This window comes from Pelophylax lessonae (genome assembly GCF_965119305.1).
Source record: "Pelophylax lessonae genome assembly, chromosome: 1".
Taxonomy (NCBI): domain Eukaryota; kingdom Metazoa; phylum Chordata; class Amphibia; order Anura; family Ranidae; genus Pelophylax; species Pelophylax lessonae.
In genome coordinates, this window is record NC_138768.1 from 463,275,722 (window position 1) to 463,302,583 (window position 26,862).

At 43.3% G+C, this 26,862-nt stretch overlaps 1 protein-coding gene across 1 annotated transcript in view; it reads right to left on the reverse strand.

Annotated features, from left to right (window-relative positions):
- NCLN (nicalin) overlaps positions 1-26,862 on the reverse strand; it is a 58,893-nt gene that overhangs the window by 10,042 nt on the left and 21,989 nt on the right. The window contains exons 7-14 of the mRNA XM_082270590.1: positions 19,665-19,753; positions 19,047-19,186; positions 18,677-18,855; positions 7,777-7,864; positions 7,650-7,688; positions 4,451-4,614; positions 3,700-3,753; positions 180-258 (exon numbers count right to left, since the gene is read on the reverse strand). Of these exons, the coding sequence (XP_082126716.1) occupies positions 180-258; positions 3,700-3,753; positions 4,451-4,614; positions 7,650-7,688; positions 7,777-7,864; positions 18,677-18,855; positions 19,047-19,186; positions 19,665-19,753 (832 nt within the window). The remainder of the gene's footprint in view (positions 1-179; positions 259-3,699; positions 3,754-4,450; positions 4,615-7,649; positions 7,689-7,776; positions 7,865-18,676; positions 18,856-19,046; positions 19,187-19,664; positions 19,754-26,862) is intronic.

Consider the following 26,862-nt stretch of genomic DNA (forward strand, 5'->3'; position numbering starts at 1 on the left):
GGTGTTCTATGTCCGTTGGAGTGAGTATGTATGTATGTATGTACACACATATATATATATATATATATTATACATACATACACACACACACACACACACACACACACACACACACACTATATATATATATATATATATACAGTATAGACATCTACCACAGAATAAGGTTGTATCCATACCTGAACTGCAAAATATGAAAGGCCAAGGTATGCTGCAATGCACAGAGCTAAGAGAAGATCAAAAATTGCTGGCTTCACCCTGAAAAATGTATAATAACCAGTTACTACTTTATTTTTCGGTTATGCAAACATTTATATAAACATTTCAAATACCCCATATCCCAATCAGACATTAAAGGATTTGATAAACATTACATGTCTGTGACTTTGCTTTGAAATCAACTATACAAACGCCAAAAAGATTATAGGTATTAAAAATAAAAAGAACCCTATCAAATAATGGAAGGCCTAACTAGCTCCCATAAAGGAATGGACTGCAAAGTTCTGAGACATATGGTTCTACTATGAACTATAGACTTCTCTATCACTGAGAAATACAAACCACTTATCTCAGGTCCCACCCTAACTAATCCTGAATGGGTGCCTTCCCCACCGCACATTACCTTACTTTTCCCGCCTTAAAAAAACAGTCACAAACACAAAACCTCCTGCGCTTAGGAAAATGGCCCCTCCAAGTAGGTATACTTAGATCTTCATTGCGCTTGAAAGCGGATAACAACGGTCTTTCTGCTCTCAAAGACTTGGGGAAGTCTACAATACCGCAACCATACAAAAACACACAGCGGGCACACCGACCTAATGCATTATCCTGAGACAAATAATTTTTTGTATAACACGGTAAGTATTATACTCACAAAATTGCAATAGTTAAGCGCATCACAGATCTCAGCATGTTCCATCCAAATGTATCAACATGTACAGATACAACAGAAACTGAAGACCCCCCCTGGGCTGACACGTTACGAGGAGTTCCCCTTCAGAGCCACACGAAAAGACTACCAGCACCCTTCTTTTATACAGCGCAGAGTGACAACGGTTTTAGATGTGGGTGTTACCAGCCCACCCTCAATGGGCGAGGTGGCTACTGCCATCAACAATCCCTGGGCATAAGTAACATCAAAATATGTGTGTGGGAGAACAAAAAAAATAAAAAGTTGTTTAAATAAATCATGTGTATACATATATACATGTGTCAAATTAAAATATGCTAGACATTTATAAAAAATCTAACATTAGTGGCGCTATATAAATAATCAAAAAGTGCTGCAAATGAATAAATGGCAGTCCTAGTTTTACAGTCCGCTAATCCATATAATGCATAGCAGCCAGTGAAAAAACTATGGTTATTGAACGATCGAGAAGGATGTGTATGGCTGGAGGCAAACTTGAAAAGACCGTCACCACACCTCGTGGGAATCCTCACTGCCAATAAAAACATGTAAGACGATAGATCTTGTATCATCAGACACTGGACCCGATCCCTTGTCAAGCTGATCCTGTCCACTCCAGATGGATAAAGAGGCATACGGACCATGGATCATAGGAAAAGAGGACAGCTCAAAGTGTAGTCTGTAAACACTTTATTAATCCACAAAAACCCCCCTTCTCCATATGCACTTACATAGTAAGCAAAGCAATGCATCAAGATAACATGGCTCGAACTGCCCGCGTCTCTCACCGTTAGCCATCCTGTGATCACCACTGGCGGAGAGGGCTGGAGGCAGTACTTGGAAGCCGGTGTAAAGTAGCCTTGTGGTCAGGCCCAACGTGTTTCGTCATCAACTTCGTCAGAGCCATTCATCAGAGTGATCATGCCCCAAATAAATACTAATGAATCAAGTGGCCCCTGTTGAGATCTGCCCTCCTCCATGTTAGGCTCCCTAATAGGTATAGTGGAAGACTCATAAAAGAAATAAGAATGTCATATATTTTCTCGTCCACAAGGGGCAGTGATGATACAAGCTGAAGTTACCACGGTGCGCTCCAAGCTGAAGTGCATCACATGACCGGATTCAGTCGGAGTTTGCGGTCTCAGGGAGGGCTGGAGCGCAGAGTGCGGCCGCACTTCCGAGGTGGCGCCCACGTGTGTTCCAGCCACACAATACAGGAAGTAGTTTGCACTGCTCTGCTTGTGGGGCGCAGCGATTGTGGATCATTGGCGCCCTGAGTCTGGGGAGATCTGAAGTGGGGGGATGATCACATCCTAATGTCCTACAGGACTGGAAGGAAAGCGTCAGTTGAGGTAACTCAGGTACTGAATCAAATGGCCTGGATGGTGACTGATAATATAGGGATGATTTCTAGTTGATGCACATGTGCATGTGGAGGTGTATACATATACTTGTATATACGATTTAAACAACTTTTTTTTTTGTTCTCCCACACATTTTAATTTTACTTATGCCCAGGGGTTGTTGATGGCAAAAGCCACCCCGCCACATCTAAAACGGTTTGTCACTCTACTCTGTATAAAAGAAGGGTGCTGGTAGTCTGTGTGTGGCTCTGAAGAAGAGAACTCCTCGAAACGCGTCAGCCTTGGGGGGTCTTCAGTTTCTGTTGTATCTGCACATGTTGATACATTTGCATGCCGAGATTTGTGATGCGCTTTTAACTATTGCAATTTTGTGAGTATATTACTTCCTGTGTTTTTATACAATACATTATTTGTCTCAGGAATGCACTAGGTCTGTTCGTCCTCCTGTTTGTTTTGTATGGTTTCCACTCCTTTAAGCTGGCCATACTTGGATCAAAATTCAGCCGCTTCAGCTGGGACTGGCAGAATTTCAGTCCATGAATGGCCACAGTGGTTGAACATCATAAGTTGAGCTACCAATCCAAAGTTTTTGCTTGATCTATACTGCATACTGTAGCGCTGATCTGTATATTCTGACAGCAGGGAAGATTCTCTGCCGTCAGAATACAAAGAAACAGCATGGAGGATTTCCCTAATCCACCTCGAATGTGTGGCTGGGGCAATCGGGTCTGTTTTTTGTTTTTTTTTCCATTCAACCCACTGGTTAAACAGAAAAAGAAAAAAAAAAAAGGAATAAGTGGACTCATCTATCGGCAGCCTAACAATATTTTCTACTTTCTCTTTCCCATCCAACTTTAACTCTACTATCCCCAATTTTTCCCTACTACGAGTGGGATTCCTGGCTCCCTCCTGTCTGGCACTCCTCCTTTCTACTCTCTCTCCCCAACCCCCAGGCCTTATGTAGACTCCCTACCCTCCCTTCCTAACCTGGCACATTGTAAGATCAATCCCATCTTTCTCTCCGTTCAATACAGAGTTCCTTATGCCTCCTGCCCCATCCACAGTAGCAGCTCCCTACACTTACTGTCACCCATTTCACTATTAAATAAAAAAAAAAAAATCTAACTCCAGGAAACAGTATGATCCATCATGATTCAGCATCAGGGGGCCCACCCTGATGTTTTCGTTGTCATGACATCTTATTAGCCATATTTACACTGCCGCTTTTGTTTAATCCATCCTTGGAATGTCTTTAATTCGCTAGGTTTTTACTATAAAAAGTATAACCTGTATCACAGTTATAATTTCTAGACTGTATACATTGTATTGTTTCTTGATGTTTTCTGCCTTTCGAAAATAAAGAATACTAAATAAAAAGACCCCAAAGGGCCTTGACAAATCTTCAATTCTAAACAAGAGGTTTACCGGTATGCATTCATGGTTTGCTTCAGCTGGTCATAGAACACAAATTCAGGGTCCCTGCCGACAAAAGAATGAAAAACTTAATATACGCTGTACATGCTATAAGATACTCAAAGGATAAGTTCACCTTTCATACCAGGTTACACCCATATTCAAGATGTAACGTTATGAATGTACCAACCCCCGCATTTTATTGCAGCCGATTGCACAACAACTCCGGGGTGCATCGGACTGTGAAAAGAACACACACAAAGCAGTTGTGACCTGCGTTTAACCAGTGCGGTAAAAAAACATGTCACCGCACTATATGTGAACAGGGCCTTACACTCAGCCCATCTCAACAAAGCTTGCCATAGCGGGCTGAACAAAGGAAAAAATAAGCAGGTTCCGCCATTCAAGTTTAACAGCATGGATAGAGTAATCTGCCCTGCTGGCTTTTGTATTCGGACAGCCTCAGCACCTGCGACTGTCCCAATGCTAGAACAGTGACTACATCTGCTAGTGGATCATTTTCAAACCAGCTCAGACATTTTTAAACCAACTTTTATTGAGCCAGGTGGTGTCAACAGGGCTATACATGGCTCAAAATTTCTGCCTATTCTTGCTGAAATTTGAGCAGTGGGTTGCTAGATTTGATTCAGACAAGGATGCCATAATTATATTTTATGTGACGGCAGGTTTACCATAAATATAAACAGATTCCAAGACATGCAGAGATTGGAGTTAATTAGCAAAACAAATCCATACTTCTTACCTTTTGTCAGCCTTCACATGATGAAGTTTCACATCCTTCAAGTATCGGCTCATATAATACTCCAGAGTGCTGATTACAGTGTTCTCTTTATCTACTAGCTGTGCAGCCCGGGGCTGGCTGGTCAACCACTGCATCAGTGCATCTAGCTGTTCCCTTTGGACTTGCTGCAAGGAAAATGCAAAAAACTTTCTATTGACATAATTCAATCAAATTACACTGCATACAATATTTGATTTTAAAAATACACCTCGGTATATATTTTGCGGAATGTAAACAAGCAATTATTGTAGCTCCATCCATAAACTAAAGTGTGAGCCTTGTCTCAACTGTACAAATCTACAAAGGAAACAAACACCTATAACAACAACGCAGGTAGAGTTTTTCCTCTCTCCACTGAACACAAACAATAATCTTATAGCCAGTTGCATACAGAATTGTGACAACATGCTTTACCTATTCTTCTAGCAATCTTGCACTTGGGATGCACATGCTGGCATATACTCCTCATATACAGGCAAAAGTAAAAGCCCAAACAATGCAACATATTCAATGAAGCAGGGGAAACAGGGATACTAGTGCAACATAATTCACAGTAACTAGAATTTGATTAAATTGCATTTATAGGCAAACCTTTTTTTGTTTTATTTGGATAGTGTGGAGAAGAATTACAACTCCTGCAACACTTTACCACTGCCAGAGGTTTGGTTGGAGAGACTCGCTTCCTGTCTGGCAGAAAGGTTCTCCTCAGGACAGGAAGTGAGGGAAAATATCGCTAACAAGTTAATGGGTTATATTCCTGCTGCCTTAGAAAAGGACAGGGAGGAATGGCCACAGGTCTAAATGACCATCTCTGGCTCAAGTTCAGGGATGCCTCAGTCTCTCTTGGATGACATGCCTTTCAGGAACCAGATAATCTGGCTACAACGCTGTTGTACAACAGACCATTTTGCCCCTTCCTGATGCAGTACATACTAGTCTACATTTGGAAAATCAACTTGAGGTCTCCAACACTGGGTTTTCGGAGCCCACTTGATGAAGAGCTTTTCCTTAGATCTGTAATTTAAGGACTCCTCTGTGTGGAATTGAAGCATCCCGAAGGATGCTGAACCACACCCGAGCAGGTGTTGGAACTGTTCCCTTATGAAAAGGGAATTTGTTAAATGGTGGGGGAAACCCACTGTGGATCGGGCAGTGACCCACCTGAACTGGAAAACCATAAAGGCAGTAGTCGTGTGCTTACCTTTAAGGATTCTACTAACCAGCAGTTGGAACCCCTCCTTAACACCCATTTTTTTTCTGGCATGCTCTGCTGTGACCTTAATTTGTCATGGTATGGCAGAATGGGTTCAAATCTCTCAAGAGACTTTTCAAGTGCTGCAGTGGAACCCTTCCTGAAAGATCATGTGAAGAGGGCAAAAGCCCTACTTTTCAGTGGTGGTCTATACATATGCACAGCACTCTGGTTAAGGTGCTGGGATGCAGATGCTGTATCTGGTCTTTGAGGGACCCCATGTCTTGGAATCTACCCTTAACATTATCATCAAGTATATCATGGGAGGCAAAAGCGTACACCTGCCTCAGCCTAAGAAATTCAAAGAAAAGTCAGTTGAGTACCATCCTTCGCCTTCATTTACTTATGGAGTAGGCACACCAAGACTTTTTAAGCCTGATTCATAGGCAGCTTGCAAGGTGGAAGCAAGAAACTTGCTAAGCCCTTGTCGAGGTCTTTAGCATGAAGGCACCCCCCCTCTTTTTCAAGCAGGGAGACAGTCAATAATCCTTGCAGATCCTTGGGTAGTTAACCTTTTGACTCATGTGCAGAGTGTGCCCCTTGTTCACTGGTGAATTCCCTGCCTCTTGCACTCCTCTTCAGCTGCTCCCCTTCTACTCCCCTGTGCCACTGAAAAGATGAACAGACTATTCCCTGCCTCCCAGGGTCCCCTCAAACAATGGACTCCTGCTCTTCTTCCTGTGTCAGTTTGACCTCTGAAACTGTGTCCCTGCCTGGCCACCACCCTCTTCCTCAAGGAAATTCTCTTCCTGTGGGGTATGCAAGGTCATCAGCTGTACAGGCTATGCCTTTGGTGGAAGGAGCCAAAGCATGGTCACCTGCAAGACCTTTTTCCTTAGACAGGGAGTTACCGGTCACTCATCATCTGCGGGAATATTGGGTGTGAAATGACATTAACCTCAGAGGCACCGCTTTCTCTCCCATTTCTTCTCGGTCTACCCTAGCCCCTTACTCTCTTGTTGCTGATCTAGTCCCTAAGTAGATTAAGGTTTCTGCACCTATTGATCAGGTAGTTATTGGTCTGGTTACTCAGTTTCCCCACCAAAAGGCTAAAAAGGCTTTGCTTTTCATCTATGTGGGGGTTCCTCTCTGTAAAAAAAATGTCTCCGGAGCGGCATTAAAGAATTCCAGAACAGTTGTTTATTCTTTGTTGGTCAGGTCTTCTGGTTTAGCTACTGGTATGTCCCCATCCCCATCCTGTGTTGAAAAGTGCCATGAGTGCTAGTATTATTCACACTGACCTCCAAAAGGGCAATTTCCTGCAGGCTAGTTCTTCCCAACTAGCAGCTTCTGGACATGGTAGAGAGTTCCATGCAACATTGTTTATCTCAGACCCTGCTCTGTAGGTGAAGGATGGTGGAGAAGGGCCCTGTGTCTCTTGGGGCTGTCTGTGGGCAGAACAAATTAGTCTCCTGCTGCAAGTATCCTCTTGACAGGAACAGGGACATGACTTCCGAGGGACCTGTCCAGCTTAAGTTAAGTCTTCTTTCGAGTCAGGCTGAGCACAGCCATTCACAGAAAGAGGTGTATCCTAAGAATGCATACATAAATTCATCTGAAAATAGTGACATCATTAGCCAATCAGAGGAAGCTTTGCAATAATTTATACCAAGCTTCCTATGAACGGCTGAGCAGTGTTTAGCCTCACTCGATTTTATTCCAAGAATGGGATATGAAGTCCCCATCCCATTAACAGAACACAGTGCTGTATACTGTATGAGGCTACATACAATTCATACAGCACGCCCATCTTTTAGTGAAGGAAATACTTTGTAACATGGAGTTAGGCTTTAAATAAACAATGAATTGTTATCCTTCAATACTGACGATGACACTATGCTCAGGGAAGAATAGACAATCAATCTTTTATGCGAAAGACAGAAAATGTGTTGTGCCTAAAAGTTTTACCATCTGCTGTGTGAAAATCTGTAGGTCAGCTGGGGCACCCTGTAAAAAAATAAATAAATGAACTAAATATGGATAAATAATGCACATGGAAAATCTATAAACCAGTACAGGTTTAAAAACAGCATACCTTGTCAGTTAGATTATAAATGACACGGGTTAAAGCCTCAGCAATAATACGGGTGTTACGGGCCAGGACATCTGTGTCTACTTTCCACCTACAAAGCAAACAATAAACCAATGTATTTAAAAAGCTAAAGGCTTAGATAATATACAATGCCTGAATAAAACAGTATTTTGTTACAAAATAAAATTAGGATTCATATTCACCATAAAATCCTTTTTTGGCATCTATGGAGTCTTTAACCCTTGGGCTATACTGCCATCTACAGGGAGGACCAGACACTGGCAAACAAAAAAGCTGTAGGACAGCCCAGTATAACCCCTCCCATTACCAGCAAAGCAATACTAAAAGCATGATCATAAATACAGATGTATGGGACCTGTATTAAGGGAAATAGGTAGTCTTTATCCTTCATGACCTCCAAAACGTAGAACAACGGGGGGGGGGGGGGGGCCAAGGCCCAAGAAATCAACTAAGAAATGGGGACTCCCTGAAGGATCCTATGCCCGAAGCAGCTGGCATCAGGGGAGACTGCAATATTCACTTGGTAGAAACTAGAGATCATATGAAGACAAGGTGGCAGCTTTGCAGATCTCAGAATCAGTTGCTTGTTCCAGAAAAGACCAAAAGCACTCACAGATCTAGTGAGAGTGAGCTGTCAGAGGAAAGGGTGGAACCAATCCCAGAGACCATAAGCTTGGATAATGATCTGCTGGAGACACCTACGAGAGTATGGAAGAAAAAGTTGGTGCACCCTTAATGGGGTACCCATCTGGGATGACAAAAATGGGAATCAGACTTCTTGATAGAAGTATTGGCTGATTCGTACCAACCACAACCATACTGTGGAGGGAAATTTCCTTTCGTGAACTAAAGCTGGACAAAGGGACAGAAGAACAATGTCCTGGGCTGAAGTAAAAGATAAAAACTACCTTTGACAAGAAGAAAGTTCTGAGCCTTAACACCATCTTGTTCCTATGCAAAACCAGAAAGGGTTCCTTTCAAATAATCACACCAATTCAGACACACACTTCAGAGGTGATGGCTACAAGGAAAAAAAAAGAAAAGTTTTTGATCCCAACAACTCACAGAACAGGCAGCTTACACTGTACAAATATCTTCTGAAACAGAATGAGAAAGGACAGAAGTCTGACTCTTGATAGTGTTCACAGCAAAATGTAGATTCAGACCCAGCGGATTTGTCCCCAGATAAATCCCTGGTGTGGAAGACCCAAGACTCACACCAAGTGAAAAGGATTGTAGATGTAATTTATTTTAAAAATACGTTCTATATATGTGCTCTGTGCAATGGGTTTGCACAGAGCAGCCCCAATCCTATTCCTGGGGTCCCCAGTCAGTGCTCCTGACTCCTTCCCACTGCTGAGTGCTCCCATAGCAAGCCACTTGCAATGGGGGCACTCATGCGGGCTTGACCTCAAACCAAACTGTGTGTGTGTGTCAATTGACACACAGCTCAGCCCTGCCCCATGCTCTTTACTCAAAGGCTTTGACTGACAGAAGCAGAAGCTAATGGCTCCAGCTGCTGCCTGAACGTCCAATGAAAACAGAGCATGAGCGGAGTGAGCCGCTGCTCCTGGGCACAGCACTGGATCAAGATTGGGCTCAGGTAAGTGCGAAGAACCACCTTATCTCGGAATCACCAGGTAAGGTGAACGACAGGATAACGCCACCAGTTCTGACACCCTGTGCACAGAGGTGATAGGCACCTCTAAAAAAGGCCACCTTATGGGACAGCGTAAGCAGGGGAATCTACTGAAGATTCTCAAAGAGAGGCTTCTGGAGGGCTGAAAGCACCAAATTGAGGTCCCAAGGCAGCAACAGAGACCACACTGGAGGAACCAAATGTCAGACACCCTGCAAAAAGATACGCACCAGGGAGTGTGTGGCCAAAGGTCGTTGGAAAAAGACCGCCAAAGCCGACATCTGGCCCTTGATGGTACTCAAAGCAAATTTCTGTTCAAACCCCCCCCCCGTTAAAGGAAGGTCAAGATCTGAGCCACTGAAAAGGAGCGAGGATTACCCCAAGAGACTCACACCACGCAATGCAAGTCTTCCACGTACGATGGTAAATCTTTCTAGAAGTACATTTCCTAGCTTTTAACAGTGTAGGAATCACCAACTCAGATAAATCTCTATCCATCAGCACCTGGCGTTCAACAGCCAAGCCGTCAAAGCCAGCGACTGTAAAGCAGGATGTAAAAAATGGTCCTTGGGACAGCAGATCCTCCCTGAGAGGAAGCTTTCAAGTAACGTCGGGGACCAGCTGCACCAGATTGGTGTACCAAGGCCAGTAAGGCCAGTCCGGAGCCACTTAGATGACTGGAATCTCTTCTGCCTCAATCCTGTGTGGAAGTCTTGGCAGAAGCTTAAGAGGAGAGAAAGCGTAAGTCAGACAATACTGACCCCACGGGGCCACCACCACGTCTGTGGCGTCCGCCAGAGACTCCCTTAAAGCCACAAACCTCTGCACTTTTCTGTTGAGCTGAGATGTCAGATCCCCCTCGGGGTGCCCAACCAGAGACACAAATGATGAAATACTTCCGGATGCAAGGACCACTCTTCCCTTGGTCCAACGCCTACCCATGGAGGTAATCTGCCTGCCAGTTTTTCACTCCAGGAATGTATACGGCAGGAGAGGGCACCGTTCTGCCCACCTTAGAATGCCGGCTACCTCCAGAGCCGCTAGGACACTTCTTGTGCCCCCCTGGTGATTGACATAAGCCATGGCTGTGGCATTGTCTGATTGAATGCTCACTGGACATATCTTAGACTCATTAGTTCCCTGACATTCGTTCCCCTGCAGGATCCAATTGTCCAGAGACTGGAGTCTTGTCCCATTTGGTCAGAATCTCCCTTTGCAGGTACCTCGTATGGAACTGTACAAACGGATCTGCCTCGAAGGTTGACACCATCAGGCCCAGCACCCGCATGTACACCTAGAGGGATGACCATCTGTTGGACAGCAGGAGATGAACTGCAGCCTGCAATTTTAGAGATTGTCCAGAGGAAGGAGCACTCTGGCTAAGGTAGAGTCCAGAGTCAGGCCCACATAGTCCAGTTTTGTGGACGGAACCAGGGCAGACTTCTGAAAATTCAGAATCCAGCCGAACTCCCGCAGAGTTTGCATTGTGATCTCCAGGTTTTCCACCAGAGCAGGAGACTCCGCTCGCAGAAGGAGATCGTCCAAGTATCCCAGTACTGCAATCCTCCGTTGGTGTAGCAAAGCTAGCACAGCGGCGAACACATTTGTGAAAACCCAAGGAGCAGAGACAAGACCAAAGGGTTACACCACAAACTGATAATGCTTCTCTCCCACAGCAAAGCAGAGGAAGCGCTGGTGACTGGCACATATTGTAATGTGAAGGTAAGCATCCTTGATGCGAGGCGAGGAAACTCCTGACGCAGGAATACTACCACCATGCGAATGGACTCCATTCTGACCTTCTGCACCACCGGTGGAACTGTCCACGTCTTAAGAAAGAACTCCTCATAGGGGTAACAGGTAGTAAAGCGCTTGGGGACCCCACATGGACGCTTTGGTTGTCAAAATATTCTGTCAAAATAGGCGAGGAAACACCTTTGCCGCTCTGGATGTCTTGGGAGTGCCAAAGGGAACCTGCTCCTCCGTTATAGCTGCATCCTCCATCTTCAAAGTCTCACGCACAGATACAATCAGTGCTTCCATCACTGCCTTTTCGTGCGTGGTTGCAGACTCAGCAGGGTGACCCATGTCAGCGGCGGCCAAATCAGTTTCAGGATCTGATGAGACAGATAAGGCAGGGGGCACTTTTTACTAGCCCGTCACCCGACGACCACCTCCACCGGGGGCACAAAGGACTCCAGGACCGCCCTCAGTGCATCGATGGAGAGGTGATCAGGTGGGGGAGATGTACTCCAAAGACTCACTAGGGGACCCCACAAAAAGTGTAAAAAACTGCAAAGGACAACCCCCACCGAGCTGGCAGCACCACCCGGTCGCCAGGGACAAGCACCAAGTGATCCTCAGCAGAGAGGGAGAGAACCCCACCAGAATCACCACCGAGCAGAAACAGGCACCTGCAACCACCAGGATAATCTGCACTCCACATGCAGCGATCGGGAAGTGAAAAGATCCAGGAGTCAGCACCAGGGGATGAGGAGGGGCTGCCACCGCCAAAGTCACCGCCCACAGGGCTCCACTGTTATGGCCGCCGCTATTTTTAATGCCATGCCATCACAAGGGATTGTGATAGCAATAAAGTTTGTACAAACAAATAAATAATGCAATTTTCTTGCACTTTTTTCTTTAAACGCAAAAGCACTTCAAAAAGAATAAAAAAAAAAAAAAAAAAGTCTAGAATAATAAATTATACAAACACTTTTTTTAAACCACTTCCGCCAAGGATGTCATATGATGTCCTGGACTTTGAGTGGAGATATCTGGGATGCCGGCATCATTCAGATATCAGGCTCTCCCACCGGCCTCCGGGGGAGGTCACAACAGTACAGCGAGAACCCTGGAGTGTGAGGGTCCGACCACCCCAGAGAGAGAGCCCGCGTCCACCCCAAAATCCGCCAGGGGGGGGGGGGGGGGGGGGAGACGTTTACTCCCCCATACCGGGAACACAGGCGGGCGCCATCTCATGACAGGACCCCACGCCACCAGAGTAGGGGAGCTGTCGGCCAAATAGGAACGCTGCGACATCAGCCTAGACCCTGTCGTGTGCGTCCTGGCGAGCCGTTTAACTCGCGGGGCCAGTCTCCGTCCAGCGGGACTATGTCGCGGCCAACCCAGCACGGAGCTAAGGCCTGCACGCGCTCGATGGCCAGACTGGGGCGACCACTGGATATCGGGGTCCAGTCTGTTGCCCAGCCTGGCATTACTGCTAGAAGAGCTCACAGGGAAAACGATCCAGAGAAAAAATTACTAGTTAAAAAAAAAAAAAAGAAAAAAAAAACGACATAAAAAAATAACTTCTATGCCAGGACCAAAGATCCCAGCAAGGAACTAGGTCCTTACTCCTGACTAGGCAGATTAAAACTGGCATCCTATGCAGGAAGAGAGAGAGGGTGTACCCTCCGGGACTGCCCATAGGCATAGCCAGGACTTTTTTCTGCCTAGTGTCCTACTTCTGTAGGGGGCATTATTACCCTACTGATATGAATCAGAGAGAACTGCGTCCGTCAATGATTGATAGAGAAATAAACAGGTCTGCCAGACCATCAAATCAGGAATACCTTAGCTGAATCCTCCAGCAATCCACATTTCGGTCTCGTCCTCTTCAAAGCACAGTATATATCATAACTCATTAAATAATATTAGCACAGCCAGAACAAAAACAACATTTACCAACCTCAGCTATTTTGTAGCATTTTGAACCCAAACACCCCTATGCTAGAAGGTACCAGAATAGATTAGGCCCCCACACTCCTATGAGAAATGGATATCCGAGACCGGTTATATTTATATCCACTTCAAAGCTAAATTTTATGCTGGACAATCATATGCAGGGTAGCCGACTGTACCCTACAGATATTCAGAGATATGAATACTTATAGGAAATTATCTGGGACTTGGTCAGAAACATGGTGACAGCCCAGAAACCACGTCTTAGACCAGATGATTGGTCAGATGGTCTCTGTCAACATCCCCTCTTCATGCAAAGAAATGTAGACTGCATCCACATTTTGTGAGCTTTTGTGTACCATCAAGTAAAAAGACTTGTCAAGTTATGAGAGGCAATAGATCATTTTGCTCACAGACTGAAATATGCTGAAACTGGACTTGCAAGTACTTTTCATTTTTCACCCCTTTATCTTCTGTGCTTGTTGTCACTCTGTTAAAATATGTACGAAAAATGATATATTTGCACCATTTTTTACTTTATTAAACTATACAGCTGAATGTGTCATTGTTGCGTAAGTGACAGCGCGAGGTGAGTCGGCTTTTGTTATTTATGGCTCAGATGTCGCCAAGGCTGTAGGTAAATTGAATATAGAATTGGAGTTGGAAATGTTAGTACATGAGGAGGACATAGACCTTGTGGGAATAACGGAAACTTGGTTCGACCCCTCACATGACTGGCTGGCTAATATCCAAGGGTATTCGGTGTACCGGAAGGACAGGGTAGGAAAAAGAGGGGGAGGGGTATGTCTCTATGTCAAGAATAATGTAAGGGTGATAGAGAGGAGTGATATTATGGAAGGGATGAATATGGAGTTAGAATCCGTGTGGGCAGAACTCCGTAGGGGAAGAAGTAAAGGGAAAAGTAATTGTGGGGGTTTGCTATAGGCCACCCAACCAAAGGCAGGAGGTAGAGCTGGAATTTATATCACTGTTGGGTAAAGCGGCAAGACTGGGATCAGTCATCATATTGGGGGACTTCAATTATCCCGACATTGACTGGGAAGAGGGGACTACACACTCACAGAAGGCCCGTCTATTCATGAAAACGTTACAGGACAACTACATGTCTTAGTTGGTGGATTCTCCTACTAGAGAAAATGCAGTCCTGGATTTATTGATCACTAATGACCCAGACAATCTTGGAGGTAGGAGTCCAGGACAACCTGGGCTCTAGCGATCACAGGATGATCACATTTAGTGTAAATAACAATATAAAAAGGCAAGAGGGGAACATAAGAACCCTAAACTTCAGAAGGGCAAACTTTCCCAAATTATGCTCAATGATGGAAAGGGTAAACTGGGACCAAACCCTGGGAACACTGACCACGGAGGAAAAATGGGAATGCTTTAGGAACATATTAAACAAATGCATCTCGCAGTGCATTCCTATGGGAAATAAATTTAGAAGAGAAAGCCAAACCTGGCTGGCTAAAGCATAATTTTTAAAAACTTATTAGGGGGAAAAAAATGGCCTTCAAGAAATATAAATCAGAGGGCACAGTATCGACTTTCGAGCAATACAAGGAGGCAAATAAGAAAAGTAAATACGAAATCAAAATGGCTAAAATCAACTTTGAGAGACAAATAGCGGAGGATAGTAAAAAGAACCCAAAGAAATTCTTTAAATATATCAACAGCAAAAAAACTAGGGCAGAGCATATTGCACACATAATTAACGATGATGGGAGGATGGCTACAGGGGACACTGAAAACGCAACCGTGCTGAACGCTTTTTTCTCGTCAGTCTTTACACATGAAAAGGAGGGGTACACTGACCATGACTGTATGGTTAGTAGAAATACACAGGGACTTGCCGCTACGGCTAACAGAGGGTGAAATCATGAAAAGGCTGGATAAAATTAACAAATAAATCACCAGGCCTGGATGGCGTACATCCAAGTGTACTCAAAGAACTTAGTAAGGTTATATCTAGACCACTGTTCGTGATCTTTGCTGACAGTATTATGACAGGAAATGTACCAGGGGATTGGAGGAAAGCAAACGTGGTACCGATATTCAAAAAAGGGCAGAGGCACGTCCCGGGAAATTATAGGCCTGTCAGTCTGACATCGATAGTATCGTAGTGTTTGCTAAAGACATCATCAGCAGTAATCCGCACGGGTTTACAAATGGGCATTCTTGTCAAACCAATCTCTTAACATTCTATGAGGAGGTGAGCTGTGAGCTAGCTAGGGGGAGACCAGTGGATGTGGTGTACCTGGATTTTGCTAAGGCGTTTGATACAGTTCCCCACAAGCGCTTAATTTATAAAATAAGGTCTGCAGTCATCGACCGCAGGGTTTGCTCTTGGATACGGAACTGGCTAAAAGGGCGTGTCCAAAGGGTGGTAATAAATAGCGCATACTCAGACTGGTCTGAGGTGGTAAGTGGGGTCCCCCAAGGCTCAGTCCTGGGATCAACCTTGTTCAATTTATTCATAAACAGCATTGAGGACGGGATCAGTAGTTCTATATCAGTTTTTTGATGACACAAAATTGGGCAGGGCAATAACTGCACAGCATAAAGCAGATATCCTACAGAATGACCTGGACAAAATAACAGAGTGGGCAACGACATGGCAAATGAGGTTTAATGTGGAGAAGTGTAAGGTTTTGCACTTGGGGACTAAAAACATAAAAGCACAATACACTTTAAGGGGGGAACCTTTGGGGGAATCAAAAATGGATAAAGATCTGGGAGTCTTGGTAGAGGATAGACTAGGCAATAGCATGCAATGTCAAGCGGCAGCTGCCAAAGCCAGCAGAATATTAGCATGCATAAAAAAAGGGATGTATTCCAGAGATAAGACTATAATCCTTCCACTTTATAAAACTCTGTTCCGACCACATCTGGAGTACTCTGTCCAGTTCTGGTCACCAGTCCTCAGGAGGGATGTTTTGGAGCTGGAGAGAGTCCAGAGAAGGGCGACTAAACTAATTAGGGGATTGGAGGACCTTAATTATGAAGAGCGTCTGCAACCGCTTGATTTATTCTCCCCGGAGAAGAGACGCCTGAGAGGGGACATGATAGCAATTTATAAATATCTCAATGGTGATCTCAGCATAGAAAAAAAGCTATTCAGTCGAAAGGATTGCATGAGGACTCGGGGGCATACAATACGATTGGAGGAGAAGCGTTTTACCCTCAAGCAACGTGGGGGGTTCTTTACTGTTAGGGCTACAAGATTGTGGAATTCTCTACCACAAGAGGTGGTTTCTGCGGGAGGTATGGAGGCTCTCAAAAGACTCTTAGACGTACCTCTCAAGGAGAAAAACATTCAGGGGTATGAGAGACGATTACGGCCACACACACCTACACAGATTGAACTGGATGGACTGTGGTCTTTATTCAACCTCACCTACTATGCAACTATGTAAGAATTAGCAAGAGAGGGCTTGGGAACATGCCTGTGGCCTCTGCGACAAGAGTTAGCCAATAAATGAGTGATTTGGGCCAATTTCTTGAATAACTATGGTAAAAACCTCAGCCTAGATGATCTAGAAACACCCAAATGAATCAAATAGAACTCCAAAGGACAGAACAGACTCTAAAAGCAGAGGATCACTTGATTCCAGGCTGCAGATTCACTGCAAGCAGCCCTGGAGATAGGTTGACAAAATTTGAGCTGGGGACCTCCATACACTGTCCATGTCCAGAATCAGAAACATTAAATATAGGTTGAAGGTGAGAGCCAGGAACTCAGGTACTCATGAAACTCAGAAAGCTGGTGAGGTTTGGGTGGCCAAAGATGACCAAGGTAAGTGGGAAGCTGTAACAAAGCACCAGTTAGGTGCAATGTCAATGGCACTGTACCTAAAGTGCTTTGCAGGTAACTTTCTCCAGAACAAATTCTGGAAAGTGCCTTATAGGGAACTCAGCCCTTCAGTGGGGTCCGTGCGCAGAACTCCAAAAACCAGATCGAGGCTGGTCGCATCGGAGAGCTGCAATCGAAGGCACCAGTGTAGAGAAGAGTTTACGATGGCAAGAAAAAAAAAAAAAAGAAAGTGGTAGCAAAGTTAGTCTTTACTACAGCAGAGCTGGGGAAAATACATTCTCTTTCTCCTAGGACACTAGCAAAATACTGAGACATGCTGCTAAAGGGAGGGAAAATCCTGGGCAGTTTTTTAATTTTTTTTTGTCCAACCCTTTTGTGGGTGGCAGCATAACCCGTCATCCAGTGTCCCTAATGCTGGCTATACACTAGCCGAAAAATTGTTCGAAAATCTGTCATTTGGTCCGATCGTTCATTTTTCGTCCAGGTAATGGGCACAAATAGAAAATAATTTTTAACTTTTCAGAGCCGAAAAATCGAAGTAACAGTTTGAAAAATTCTGCCGAACGAACGATAAATTGAAAGGTTAAAGTGTTTCTTGGCCGAACTGTTTGCACTAGGCATATGTGACAAACTGAACGAAAAACGTCCACTGAACGGTTTACCGATCGAAATCCGGTCATTACATGATGGCACGATCGTCTACTCTCACAGCCGATTTTTCGTTTTTTGAAAATTAGTTTGAACGATTTTTCGGCTAGTGTATGGCCAGCTTTAGTGCCGGTTCACACTGATGCGGCTGCGCCGATCGCATGTAATGTCGGAGCGCACTGCTCCTTCATTACATGCGATCGGCTGTGCGGTGTGAGTTTAGCCATATACTTTGTATGGCTAAATTCGCACCGCACCCGCAGCAAACACGCACAGGACCCTTTTTTGCAGCTGCATCAGGATCGGATCACACAGCGGTCCGCACTTGTGCGATCCGATCCTGTGCGAACTGGAAGATCGCACTGCGATATGCGATCAAACTGGGGGTGTCGTTAAGATTACATTGACACCCACCAGCGTATCGCATATGCCGGGGGTGCGTTTGCGATGCGGGAACAGGCTGCGAATTTGCAGCCTTCCCGCATCGCATAAGTGTGAACCGAGCCTTAATGGATGTGAAAGAAAAACGTTTACTTTATTAATGCAATTACAGCTTTATAATCGTAGATTTTTTTTTATTCAATTCAAACCTAGATACAAAAATAATAAATATTGCACCTTACAAGTTCGTAAAAGTAGATGATGCCTTTGATTTCTTTTTTTCAGGTTTTTTGTCCCCCTGGATAGCTTGCCAGTAACATACTTCCTGACCAAGGGTGAAAGCGCTTACAATGCATTGCATCTATGATGAAGCAGCATTGTCACCCTAGACATGACTACAGAACCCCTCTTTTCTGGAACAGAGGAGGTGGTGTTCAGTAGTCCACATAGAGAACTGGGAAGAATGCAACTGATAATAGTAGACAGAGAGAATGGAAGTTACTGGCTAAATGGTAAAAACAGACCAAATGAGAGCAAATAAAGGAAGATCATTATTGAGGTTTGTATACACCAAGTAACTGGCGATCAGCATCTAAAAGAAATTTACTATGCTACCATATAACAAGCATGCGCATACTTTCTCTTAGAATAACAATTTTGGCATTATTTTCCCCATATGTTGGTGATCATCTTACCTGAGATCCAGGACACTGTTACGGTGACCACTGCGATGTCCTTCTAGATGAGAGATGGTGAAAGAGGGAAGTCTTCGGATAGCAAATCGCTCATGCTCCCAGGCCAATGTATCTTCTGCCAGGTTGATCTTCTTATGAACCATAGAAAACTTCACTTCAGGAAACTGATTGGCGATAATCTTTACCAAAAAGATGTAGAGAAATAATTAAAAGCACTCTAGCAAGAATGGAACAATTTTTTCACACTCCTGGTTCTTTTGTTAACAGCAACAAATCATACTCTTCCTTTCAGTTCAAGCTTGTACAGGAAAAGCTATTTTAGGCAGAATAATGGCAAACAGTACACTTATTTTTTATTTTAGTAATTTACCATTTCCAGCTCGTTAAGGAAAGCATGCTGCAAGGTGCCCTCCTTGGGAGGCTTGGAAACATGGAGGTGCAAACTGTTTTCACTTCCAACTGTATCCAGGCAAAGTACAAAGGCCACATTTTCTTGAAGTAGACTAGAATCTATAAATATGTAGAATTAGAAGGATTAGAACAAAACATTTAAGATGCAGTCCCAAAACCCCTCCCACACTCACTCATCAAAATATAAGTGGAAGAGACAAGCAACTGATAACATTGAAAAATAGGTTAAGAGCTAAAATAATTCATTTTGATTTTATTATTTTTTTTAAAAAAGCCAAACACATACAATCCCTGTCGTTACAGGGAACCTCTAAAGAAAGGATGTGGGCTGCCACTGCTTACTTCCTTCTGAAAATGCTAGTTGCCTGGCTTTCAAGCTAACTATTTAGCCTCCAAAAATGACTGCACTAGTGCAGATCTTTTGAATCCTAAATGTGTTAGTATAATCTTAATTAAAAACAAAAGGACAACTAGCTTTTTTAGGGGATGGTCAGCCACGGCAGTCCACATGTTTCTCTGGACTGTTTTTTCAGTGGTTGTATTTGCAATGCTGCTTTTAGTCAGCATGCTATAGTACCTGTGTGATCCAGATGATCCTCTAACCATCTCTTTGTTCCCTGATAATTAAACTTCCCTCCTCCTGATGCGAAAAACAGCAGATTGTAACTGTGCATGGGAGAAATGTGAATTTAAGGGCAGGTGACACCAACAATTAAATCCATCACAAAAAAACAGGGACATTATATGAAAAACACAGGCAATAGCAAATTGGACAGTTACTATGTGAGCCACTAAATAAGGAAAAAGCAGATCTGTGCAACTGCATATACAAGAGGTCCAAAAGCCATTTGATTCCTGCCAGAGCAGGTTAAGCCTGTACTTGCTCTAAAACACTGGGGTTGATTTACTAAAGGCAAATAGACTGTGCACTTTGCAGTTGCTCCAGAGCTTAGTAAATTAAGTAAAACTTCACTCTGCAAAGAATACCCAATCACGTACAAGGAAAATATAAATGCATTTTTGCTTGCACATGATTGGATGATGGAAGTCAGCACAGCTGTTGCTCTCTTACTAAGCTCTGGAGCAATTGCAAAGTCTATTTGCCTTTAGTAAATGAACCCCTTGTCTCTGCGATAACTTGGCTGGCACCTCAAGGTGTCAGTAAATATCCTCCATTAACTTCTAGCACACCCAACAAGGCTCAAAACCTAATAAAATCAATTATGCAAATACTGACTTTGGAGGGGCAAAATTTGTTTGTCCTCAACCCTCCCAGACCTTACTACTTCTTAGTCATCGTGGAGGGTGGCCAAATGGACCAGTGGTGAAGTGCAGAAGGCAGGCAGAAATACCAGCTTCTAGTTGGGTTTCCTATTATTAATATTTATGACCCTGTTCTTCTGTGTACTAGCTCAGTGGTGCCTTTGGACTAAAATGTAAATGCCTCAAAATGTACAGATGTTGCAGGAGTTGTTTTATTATAGCTGTACTACCTCTGTACCTAATAAAACATTTTAAAAAGGAAATACAGTAAAACCTTGGTTTGAGAGTAACTTGGTTTAAGAGCGCTTTGCAAGACAAGCAAAAATTTCAAATAAATTTTGACTTGATATACAAGCGATGTCTTGATATACAAGTAGCGTCAAGTCACAGCTGAGTATAAAAGAGAAGAGAGGCGCCTCTAAATGTAGCACTATGGTTAAATTTAATGAAGGTACAACATTTAGCAACTCACATGGCTGATGATGGGAACAGGCACATCTAAGTATGCAGGCATCAGCGGTAAAGCTGTCCACATAGGACCATCCTCCGCACCGTCATCTACGTCATCCCTTCCATGCTACCCCTCGCTTTCAGATCACTTTACTGCAGGGTGGTCTTCCCGGTCAGTATTACAGACTGGCAGCCGGCAGTGCAGAAGATGGTCTATGTGGACAGCTTTACCCCGGATGCCTGCATACTTAGATGTGCCTGTTTTATTCATCAACCATGTGAGTTGCTAAATGTTGTACCTTCATTAAATGGAACCATATTGCTACACTTAGAGGCGCCTCTCTTCTCTTTGATACCCTGTAGCTCCTGCTGGATTTTGCTTCCAATCCCCTTGTGGAAGCGGCTATTTGTGGATGGACATTTTATGGTTACACCACCTATCGCAATGCTATAATCTTTTTATATGGACTATAAATTGAAGGATTTATGAATAAAGGGTTGTGGAACGAATCATCTGAGTTTCCATTATTTCTTATGGGGAAATTCGCTTTGATATAAGAGTGCTTTGGATTACAAGCATGCTTCCGGAACGAATTATGCTCGCAATCCAAGGTTTTACTGTACTAACTTCCTAGCTGAAGAACTGATATTTGCTTAATATAGCACTTTAAACAATAACTTGGGGATATCTTTGGGAACCTGGTAGTGCTTGCCATTGCAAAACAGAAGCAGTTTATTGTATTTAGAATTGGTACAGGACAGGCAATGCTTTTAGAGGCATTTAAGCTTTTATCTCTCTGCCTTAAAGCTTGTTTGTGCTCTTTTACGCATTTTATTGCATTTTTTTTGTACACAAACTGTCCCCACAGCAAATTTTTCAATTTTGTGCTTTTTTTGCGCTTATTCTCACTTTTTAGGTGCCTAGGCGTCTTTTCTGCTCAAAAGCTCCTCTCAAAAATACAAGTTCGGTGGGTTTTTTTTCTGCCTGTAAGCTCATATGACTGTAAACTCCTGGGAAAGCCATTGTGCGCATGGACACATTGGCTAACATGAAGAGAAGTCTTCAGGCAAAAAAAAAAAAATTGAGCTCAAAAGCCTGTAGGAGCAGCTTCTGCGAGATGCAGTGTGCATGAGCCCTAAGAGACAAAAAATACAGTCACATATCTCAGCTGCATTGTAGTAGAAGTAACTATTTTACAAGACAAACCAAGTCACAAGAACACAAACTATCCATTAGGTCAGAGTTGACAATATTACCATTGTTCATTATTTTGTATAGCTATTAAAACTTCAACAAAAGAGTTGGATAACAAATCATTCTACATTTATATAAAGTATGTATACTCCAATTTTTTTTTTTCAGGTTTTGGATAGGGTAGGGAAAGAACAGGACCCCAAAAAAATATTGTTGCCTGTGTCTCCTGCTAGGGAGATTCACCATGTCTATTTTTTCCTGGTGACTATTGTCTTCAGGACATGAAGTGATGGGAAATCAAATATTTAAGCAGCGGAGGAAAAATATTCCAGTGTAGACACCTACTTTAAAGACAGCTAAGAGGAATTGTCTATTTTGTGGAGAACCCCTCTCACTTCCTGTTGCACAGACAGCAAAAATGTAAATTGACAGAAGATTTAACCCTTCACTAATTCATTCAAAACTAAAAAAAAAAAAAAGGTTTTAGGCTCACGTACACTTTAAAAAAGGGAAACTAAAAGGGTATTCTCAGGAGGAATAAATATATATATATATATATATATATATATATATATATATATATATATATACACACACACACACACACACAGGTCCTTCTCAAAAAATTAGCATATTGTGATGAAGTTCATTATTTTCTGTAATGTACTGATAAACAGACTTTCATATATTTTAGATTCATTACACACAACTGAAGTAGTGCAAGCCTTTTATTGTTTTAATATTGATGATTTTGGCATACAGCTCATGAAAAACCAAAATTCCTATCTCAAAAAATTAGCATATCATGAAAAGGTTCTCTAAACGAGCTATTAACCTAATCATCTGAATCAACTAATTAACTCTAAACACCTGCAAAAGATTCCTGAGGCTTTTAAAAACTCCCAGCCTGGTTCATTACTCAAAACCGCAATCATGGGTAAGACTGCCGACCTGACTGCTGTCCAGAAGGCCATCATTGACACCCTCAAGCAAGAGGGTAAGACACAGAAAGAAATTTCTGAACGAATAGGCTGTTCCCAGAGTGCTGTATCAAGGCACCTCAGTGGGAAGTCTGTGGGAAGGAAAAAGTGTGGCAGAAAACGCTGCACAACGAGAAGAGGTGACCGGACCCTGAGGAAGATTGTGGAGAAGGACCGATTCCAGACCTTGGGGGACCTGCAGAAGCAGTGGACCGAGTCTGGAGTAGAAACATCTAGAGCCACCGTGTACAGGCGTGTGCAGGAAATGGGCTACAGGTGCCGCATTCCCCAGGTCAAGCCACTTTTGAATCAGAAACAGCGGCAGAAGCGCCTGACCTGGGCTACAGAGAAGCAGCACTGGACTGTTGCTCAGTGGTCCAAAGTACTTTTTTCGGATGAAAGCAAATTTTGCATGTCATTCGGAAATCAAGGTGCCAGAGTCTGGAGGAAGACTGGGGAGAGGGAAATGCCAAAATGCCTGAAGTCCAGTGTCAAGTACCCACAGTCAGTGATGGTCTGGGGTGCCATGTCAGCTGCTGGTGTTGGTCCACTGTGTTTTATCAAGGGCAGGGTCAATGCAGCTAGATATCAGGAGATTTTGGAGCACTTCATGCTTCCATATGCTGAAAAGCTTTATGGAGATGATTTCATTTTTCAGCACGACCTGGCACCTGCTCACAGTGCCAAAACCACTGGTAAATGGTTTACTGACCATGGTATTACTGTGCTCAATTGGCCTGCCAACTCTCCTGACCTGAACCCCATAGAGAATCTGTGGGATGTTGTGAAGAGAAAGTTGAGAGACGCAAGACACAACACTCTGGATGAGCTCAAGGCCGCTATCGAAGCATCCTGGGCCTCTATAACACCTCAGCAGTGCCACAGGCTGATTGCCTCCATGCCACGCCGCATTGAAGCAGTCTTTTCTGCAAAAGGATTCCCGACCAAGTATTGAGTGCATAACTGAACATAATTATTTGAAGGTTGACTTTTTTTGTATTAAAAACACTTTTTTTTTTATTGGTCGGATGAAATATGCTAATTTTTTGAGATAGGAATTTTGGTTTTTCATGAGCTGTATGCCAAAATCATCAATATTAAAACAATAAAAGGCTTGCACTACTTCAGTTGTGTGTAATGAATCTAAAATATATGAAAGTCTAATATTTATCAGTACATTACAGAAAATAATGAACTTTATCACAATATGCTAATTTTTTGAGAAGGACCTGTAGTTAATCATTTTTCAGTATTTATATAAATGTAATTTGGATGTTACTGTCACATCTTTTCATGCTTCATATTTCGATGATATTGCACACAGATTTGTAGACTCCCCTAAGTGTCTGGTTTGTATTATCGGGGAATGCAATTAGCATCTATATTGGAGGACTGTCAAGATCATGGATATCAATCTGCCTGACTAAATCGATGGACATGCAAACGGAAGAGAATAACAGCAACAGGCATGTACTATGCTATACTACAAATTAGTAATGGCATTCCCATGAACATATACTGTATTTCATATCTTATAGTTCTATGAAAACTACAATCCAGAAAGTGTGGTTGCGCTCCCCATCCTCCTTTCTAGAGAGTTGCATCTGAACTTCAGGTGCTTAACCAGGGTTCGACAATCCCCGGGCGCCAGGTCGCATATGCGACTAGAATTAGCGACCTGGCGCCTGGGGTGCACTGCAGGAGATGTCCTGTCGCTTTGCGCCCCCCCCCCCCCCCCCAGCGCTCGAACTACCGCATCATCTGAAAATTGAGGCCCCCGGCTTTTGGGCCTTCTTCACTGAGATGCTGCCAATGTGAAACTGGCGGCCTCTTGTGGTGGCCGGGAGTATTACAACAAGCAGTAATTAGGAATGCAAGGAATTTCCACTGCTTGTTTTCAATGCCCGCCCTTCTCCTTCCCAAGGAGGTGGAGAGATGGAAGTTTTTGCAGTCTTCATCTGGCGCCCTTTGTTTAAAGGTAAGTGTGCAGGGAGTGTGGGTATTATTTGATTTTATTTTTAAATCCCATTTTACACTGCTCTCTCCTGGAAGTTCAAGGATAATGTGTTCTACATATTTATGCACTTCTGCAAAAGAGTGTTACTTTAAAAATTGCATTTTGTAATCTCCTTGCAATGTGTTGATCTTTTGTTTTGCATTAAAATCCCTTATTCACAATAAGAATCTTTTATGGAAAAAAATAAATAAATATTTTTCATCATCTCCCTGCCCTGTCATGCCACACAGCCGATGACCCCTTTCACACTGGCTTTCTGATCAGGTCCGCCTGTCAGTTTTTCAGGCGGACCTGATCGGACCTTTCAGTCTCTATGGAGTGGCAAGCCGCCACCATCCGATCCTGTCCGCCAAAAACAGACGGATGGTGGTTCTATTTACCATCCGTCCAGTGAAACGGATTGGATGGAATCGGATGGAAACAGACGGTCCGTTTCCATCTGATTGCCCCATAGAGGAGAATGGGCTGTGTCTGCATAGCATAGCAGACAGAACCTGTCCTCCACCTGCTCAGCGGGGATCAGCAGAGAGATCCCCACTGAGCATGCGGATTCTGCTTAGCGTAGGCGCCCGTGTGAAAGGGGCCTAAGGTGGCATATGTTACTCTTGGTCACTGGATCTCCTATCGCCCCAACCTTGCTGCACTGTTTAAATTTAAGATCGGTTATTTTCGTCATTGAAAATAAAGCTTTGTTTTTAAAAAATAAACTGGCTCCTAACTTTTTTAGCTGGCTCCTAGATCCCAAACAAATTTGTCAAGCCCTGTGCTTAACAACCAAGAACCAACAATCTTTGATTTTCAGAAATGCATACTTCACAGCTTTTGATCAAAAGTTCTCTCTGCCACAATGTTGCTGAGGAAGTGCACGTCACTACACTAAACATGCAGGTGGATTGATCTGTCACTTGATGGTGCCTGCATAATTCTTGTATAGATGCAGATGTCACTAGGCACACAGTAGCAATTGACTAGTGGAGAGTCATATTTTATGCTAGCAACAACTTTTATGCAAAAATTATCTCGGACTATAAATATGTAGGAACATTCTTCCACCAACATACAGGGACACCTTCCTACCGACCGCCAGCATGAAGAAAACTATTGCACACCATGCTGTATGTCATTTGCATGCTGCATTGTAAGTTTTATACTTTGAACCAATAAACTCTGTACATTACATAGTATGTAAGCAGATACATATGTAGAAAGTTTTCATACACCTCAGTGTATGGTACATATTCTAAACCACTGTAATCTGAACTTTAGATACTCCTGACCACTGCACTTCTTACATTGTAATGCATGTTACATCATTTGGATCACAGAACACTCGTGCTGAATTTTACATACCGCAGACTGATGCACAATGTATACATTTCGGTATAAATTTATAGAAATGCCACATTCCCGTACAGCCAACCTTGGGTAGACTTAAAAGCAGCCTCAGCCAATGAGTCTCCACCAAAGCCACCCCCCATGTTTCGCTCCGCCCACTGGAGCTTAATCATTGGGTCTGTACCTTTCTCCCTGGTGACTGAAGGAGTTTGGCTTCTCCAGCTTGAGCATGGCATTCATAATCAAGAACCAAGGTTACACTATTTTGTATGTTACTTACAGCAGACCACTGCACTCTGTACATTTTGCTTTACATTAAATATTTAGGACCACTGCATTCTGGATGCCGTGCTGCATACTACATACACTAGACCACTGTCTATACACTGTGCTATATCCTCCGATCTGCTCCATGTTTGTGCTGTAAATTACATTCATTAAACAGTTAACTGGTGTACATTGGCCCTTTACACCAGTGGAATTTTAGGACACACACTTTTGAACCACAGGCAAAAAAAAGAAAAAGGAAAAAACT